The sequence below is a fragment of the Myodes glareolus genome, chromosome 24 (genome assembly GCF_982192425.1).
Source record: "Myodes glareolus chromosome 24, mMyoGla1.1, whole genome shotgun sequence".
NCBI classification, from domain to species: domain Eukaryota; kingdom Metazoa; phylum Chordata; class Mammalia; order Rodentia; family Cricetidae; genus Myodes; species Myodes glareolus.
Window position 1 is genome coordinate 12,397,682 of NC_142049.1, and position 6,102 is coordinate 12,403,783.

At 33.2% G+C, this 6,102-nt stretch overlaps 1 protein-coding gene across 1 annotated transcript; it reads right to left on the bottom strand.

The window, feature by feature from the left end:
- Positions 1-863: 863 nt before the first annotated feature.
- On the bottom strand, positions 864-1,823 carry LOC125401125 (olfactory receptor 5V1-like). The gene has a single exon (XM_048435351.3). The coding sequence runs from the start codon at positions 1,809-1,811 to the stop codon at positions 864-866; it is 948 nt and encodes a 315-aa protein (XP_048291308.2). The 5' UTR covers positions 1,812-1,823.
- Between the last annotated feature and the right edge of the window lie 4,279 nt (positions 1,824-6,102).

Below are 6,102 nucleotides of genomic sequence, written 5' to 3' on the forward strand. Positions count from 1 at the left end.
GTGTTTTATTTTTGTCTATGAATTTTCAGATAAAATGAGAAATTTACAGATATAATCACTGAAAAGAATATAGCCAGTTATAGGTGGTAACCGAAGGCAACATCTTGTGTTGATTTAGAGTTTTGTTTAGCTTCCCTGACCAATAACTCCTTGATGTCCCATGCCTCGTTCTGTGGTTTTCATTTAATGATCCATGTCCTGTGGGAGTAACCTTATTATTCCATACAGGATGGTCTCCTTTTGAAATTATTTTTATTATTATTTCTCTTATTTTTCTAATAACAATTAGTACCAACTTTAATTCTAAATTGCTAACTGAGCATATACAAATTAAATTCAGACCAGTTAGAAACATGGTTTAAAATGACACCACTAACTTCCAAAGTCAAAGAAATTTGAAATAACAGAGATCATGGATACGAAAACAAAGAAGAGCCATCATATCCTTTATGGCTTATCTTCTGGGAAACCAAGCTATTCTCTCTCGATATTGGTGGAAAGATTTTTAAAAAGGCAAAGATTTTTGGAATCAATGAGATCAGTTTTTAGAACTCTAATATATATATAAATAATAAATATAAGCCCAGAATGCTGGTATATAATTATAGGCATGTGTGTAGATTTAGCTGTTGATACAGATAAGACAGTGATACAGTTACTTCAAATAACCCACTAATCCTATTCAGTCTCAAATTATTTTATTTTTCAATTACAAACATTAAAGTGGATACAGAGATGTGTATAATAATATGTGAACTTCAATGCATGCTTGTTATCAATTTCTTTCTTTACATACATTGTTTTAGTACTTTGCTACCTCTTTCTGTATATTGATTCTAAGAAATTTGAGAGAGACTCTTCAATCATGTTTTCTGTGAACATATTCTAAGACGTAAAACTTTTCTGAGTGCTCCTTTGACTTCTGTGTTTCTCAGGCTGTAGATAATGGGGTTTAACATGGGGGTAATGACCCCATACAGCATAGAGATGAGTCTGTCTCTGGCAGGAGAGTGTTGACTGGAGGAGGGGCGAATATAGGTAAATATGGTTGTGCCATAGAACAAGAAGACTACAAGAAGATGGGAAGCACAGGTGGAGAAAGCTTTGCGCTTCCCTTCTACTGATTGGATCTTTAGGATGGTGGACACGATGTATATGTAGGAAATCAAAGTGATCAGAAAAGCACCAACACCAAAAATTCCTCCTACGACTAAAACAAGCATTTCTGCCACGTAGGTGGATGAGCAGGACAGGGCCACCACAGGGGGGATATCACAGTAGTACTGGTTAACTCGATTGGACTTGCAGAAAGACAGGCTAAAGGTAGACATTGTGTGGATGAAGGAGTTGAGAAACCCAGCTGCCCAGGTCCCAAACAACAACTGCACACAGCGATCCTTGGTCATGATGAGGGAATAACGCAGAGGGAAGCATATGGCCACATACCGGTCATAAGCCATCACAGCCAGCAAGAAAACTTCAGTCCCAGCTAGGGCCACCAGGAAATAGAGCTGCAAAGCACATCCAATGAAGGAAATGCTGTGATCTTCAGTCAGGAGATTCTTGAGCATCTTGGGGACAGTGGCTGATGGACAGAATATGTCTAGCACAGACAGATTTGCCAACAGGTAATACATGGGAGTTTGAAGCTTTCTCTCAGTCACTATGGCCAAGAGGATGGCCCCGTTTCCCAGCAAAGTGATTTGATAGATGATGATAAAGGCCACAAAGAGGGGATAACGCACCTCAGGGAGGTCAGAGAGCCCTATGAGGATGAACTGAGTCACTGTGGTAAGATTGTAGACATCCATCTTCTCTGTCCACAGCGATGTTTCTAAGGAAATGAAAGCAAAGAATGAATATTTGAGTGATAAATCAGAGATCCTGGTGCTGAGAAAATGGGAACACAGCAGAATGTGGTGGAAGAATTGTCTTATCTGTATAGTATTTACTATTATCTCACCATGGTAGATGTTTTTGAAACTATTTTGCAAGTATTTCATTGAGTATTTTTGTATCTATGTTCATATGGGAAACTGGTCTGTAATTCTTTTATTTTATTGAGTCTTTATACGGTTTTAGTACCACAGTAACTGTGGCCTCATAAAATAAATTTGTCAGTGTTTCTTCTGTTCTGTTTTGTTTGTTTGTTTGTTTGTTTTATGTGGAATAATTTGAGGAGTGCTGGAATTTACATTAACTATTCTTTGAAATACTGGTAGAATTCTGTGCTAAAAGCATCTGATCCTTGACTTTTTTGGGGGTGGAGGTTGGAAAATTCTTCTAATTCAGTAGGAGTTACGAGTACATTGAAATTATTTATTTCATCTTGATTTAACTTTGTTAAGTGGTACCTATGAAGAAAATTATTCATTTCTTTTACCTTTTTAAGTTTGGTGTAGTAAAAATATATCCTTATGATTTGTAAAGCATGTCTCATGTCTCTGGATTTCCTTGGTGGATGTTGTCTTGTGGATTTTCCTTTTAGAAGTCCTAGAACTTCTGGGTATCCATAGTTATTCTGAATATAAAAAAATCCCCATCCCATATCAAGAAGAAATTCAGTGAGTAACTAAAGAGACCTTGAAAATTCATCTGTTTATTAATCATAGAAAAATCTTCAGGTTCTTTTTTCATAATTAATTAAATGTTGATCTATTTTTCACATTATCTTAAACATTTGATTCATTTTGTCAAGGTTTATTTCAATGTGTATATCACTACCTACTACTTTAGTCTAAATTAAGTTCGAATTAGTCCATTACACAATTGCCTACTTCATATTTTCTACTACCTAATCATCATATTGTATAAACATATGTATTCGTTGGTAGATAAAACTTCATGTTTATAGGCAATCACATCAACAATGAGTCAGAAACATATGAATGACTCATATATTCTATTTGGAAGAAATAAATGTAGAAATGCTTCTATGACTTTAATACCACATCGTTAAGATATGAGCAATAGCATTTTCATTAATTCATGCATAATAAAGATGTTAAGCAGATTGTTTGGGAGAAGTTAGTCAGAAGCCAAAAATTAGTATTTTATTTGTCTTGTGATTCTTGAAAACATTTTCTACAACATCATATATTGACAATTCATAGAAAAACTGGTTAGAAAATAAAATGAAATTTTGCATCTTATAATCCTACGCCTATTTATTTTGCCTGGTAAAAACAATGAATACTTTCTTCAATAAGTTAAAATGAACAGAAAAATAACATAAATGATACATAGTGATTTTATCCCCAAAATGTATAAAGGTTTCTTATCTTTCCCCCATATAATACATCCCTACATTTAGAAAACTAAGACCAGAGAATTAGGAATATGTGGCCACCCGAAAGTACAAAGCAAGGCCCTGTTTCAAAATAAAAGAAAAAGAGATAGGACTGTGGTGTGCTCCTTCTCATTCCTCAAGCAACAACAAATTCGGAGCATATTTCAGAGTAAATAAACTTCTATTGCCAGTCACTTCAAATCTAAAAATATAACAAAGAAAACTATCAAAATATTTACAAAATATGTGTATGTCATTATGAAGTTGGTGAAGGGTGTTCCTGAGTGAAAAACAATGGCAGTGATAGGAACAAAATAAATCATATCAATTATTAGGGTTTTGAATTTTAGAAGCCCAGTGGCTAAATTCTAAAATGCTCAAATTTTATCCTGTGTGTTAATCTTTCAAATATAGAAGAGATGAAAGCAAAATACGGCTCTTTTTTGCAATAGCAACATCTTCAAGGACAAATGTTTACTTATCTACTAACTCAGTTTTTCTCACTGAAATTTGGCTCTTTAAACATGAACTATAAGAAATATACTTTAGAACATTTTACACTATTATTAAGATTACATAATCAATCTATACACAACAAAACCCAGTAACATTTTTCTTAATTTTGTGCACTATTGTTTCAATATATTCCATGAAACTAATGGTCCTAGCTATACAGAACATAGGATTTACACACATGCAAAGACTTTATATATTTATCAACTATTTTATTCTAATATCAACATAATTTATTCTTAACAACTTGTGATATAATTAAAAACAAAAGATTTTATCAAGAACAGTTATCAGAAACAGGTTTTAGAATCTTATTTAGGTATCAATAGTTTCTAGACCAGAGATTTAGGAAAGCTTTATTTAATTTAATCTCTTCAAGTGTATTTTATGGTTATGTGATATAATTGGAAATTGTAAACATACAGGTGGGAATTAATGAAAAGACTGTAGGGAAAGCATTACATTTCTACTGGAAATTACATAGACTTTCTTACCATTTCTGACGTACAACTTTTCATATGGTGGATTCAAAAATTAATACACAGGAAGATTTTTTTATTTTAAATAATCAAATATCTGCCACATAGGAAGATATAAGGAGATGTAATTTAGTAAAAATAGAGCATATGTAGAATAAATTGTGGCACCTTTTGGGCTGCATTTTATTATCATATCTATCAATAGCAATAAAATACTGTATTCATATTAAATTAAAATATATTACCAATAAATAATTTCAGCAAGACAAAATCAAACGATCCAGCAACAAATTGCATCAGGAGACAAAAATGAAATCAACAGTTTTTCTTAGGACTCACACAAGGGGTTAGTCCATAATTTATATTATTCCCGCTGTCCCCTTAGGGATGCAGAATAACAAGAACTCTAGAGATAATAACCACATTACTACAACTTAGTAATAGGGACACAGAGATAATCAATTTGAGGAAAGTTTTAATATAATTCTACATTACATGAGTGCTATTTTTGTTCCTTGTAATGGTTCATGGAACTGTCTCACCTGGAAAGAACTTGGCCAATGAGAATGGTGTGGTGTAAGATTTGTGTTGTCATTTTCAAGAGTTTCTTCTGCAGGTAACAATGACTTTTCCTGTTACAAAAGATTGGACTTGCCTCACCGGGTCGGCAAGACAGAATGCTCTGCAGTAATCACGTGACCAAACCAACACAAGAAATACGTTGGTGATAGCAAGTGACTTTTTGTCCCCACAAAAATCCTTCAACGAACATCTCATCCAATTTTTTTTGTATTTGAACTGTTTTTATTAAAAAAATAAAAAACAACCAACCCAACCCCAAACTAGGTATAAAACTTTTGTTCCAAATAGAGAGCATACAAATGGTTTCTTCTTGTGTTCATTTTAAAGACCTAAGAAAGTTCTAATATCATAAATAATTTCTTCCTCAGATTGATTTTTGTAGTGCAACGTTTTTAAAAAGCCCAAATAAGTGGAAAAGTGTACAAATTTGTCGTTTACAAAAAAATGATTTTTCTCTTTGTTTCTTATGCAATAGCAAACAAAACTATTACAGATTATAATTTCTTATACGTTGTGGTAAAACCTCTGAAACATGCTCTTCATAAGCTCTGACCACACGCAAGAGCGGCTATTTGTTAAAATAGACTTTGCTTTTGCGAGGTAAACATGTGAAAATCTCAATTTTAATATTAAGCTCAATAGTTTTGAAGGCATTATGTTTAGAATGAAAATAATTTACAATATTCAACATTGTTACCCACAGCTAATGACAACTATGGTCTTATGAAATGAGACATTCTAGCAAAGTATGAAAAGCAAAACATGGATTTTTTCAATTGAGGATTATTTGTATGTATTTGAAGGTTTTCAGACAAGGAAAATACTAATTTATTGTTGATGTCTTCCATGTCTAGCCTCAACTCCAAAATGTAGTTTAATCACCAGTGCAATCTTTTGTATATTTTCAGGGAAGCAGTTTACATCTGGAACAAGGATTCCACTATTTTCAAAGACATCTGTAGATACCGTGTGCTTGTCTGTTAGGAAGACAACAAAGATAGCACTGATAGGTTGGATTTGCAGATTTAGCAAGCCTTTCAATATTTCAACTTTTGTTGGTGATGGAGTCACAGTTGGGATAACGAAGCAATTCAATGATATTTACACTCTGGTACAATTTCAGGGTTAAGTTCTTTTTATGTGCAACTGAATCTACTCTGACATCTTCCTTGAGTTTTTTATTTTCTCTGTAGTGAAGCAGCCACTTCCATCTTCCATTTTATGTAGGTTTTCTTTTTT

Excerpts from the sequence above, each read along its gene's own strand:
- LOC125401125 (XM_048435351.3), bottom strand. The coding sequence starts at position 1,811 with ATGGATGTCTACAATCTTACCACAGTGACTCAGTTCATCCTCATAGGG.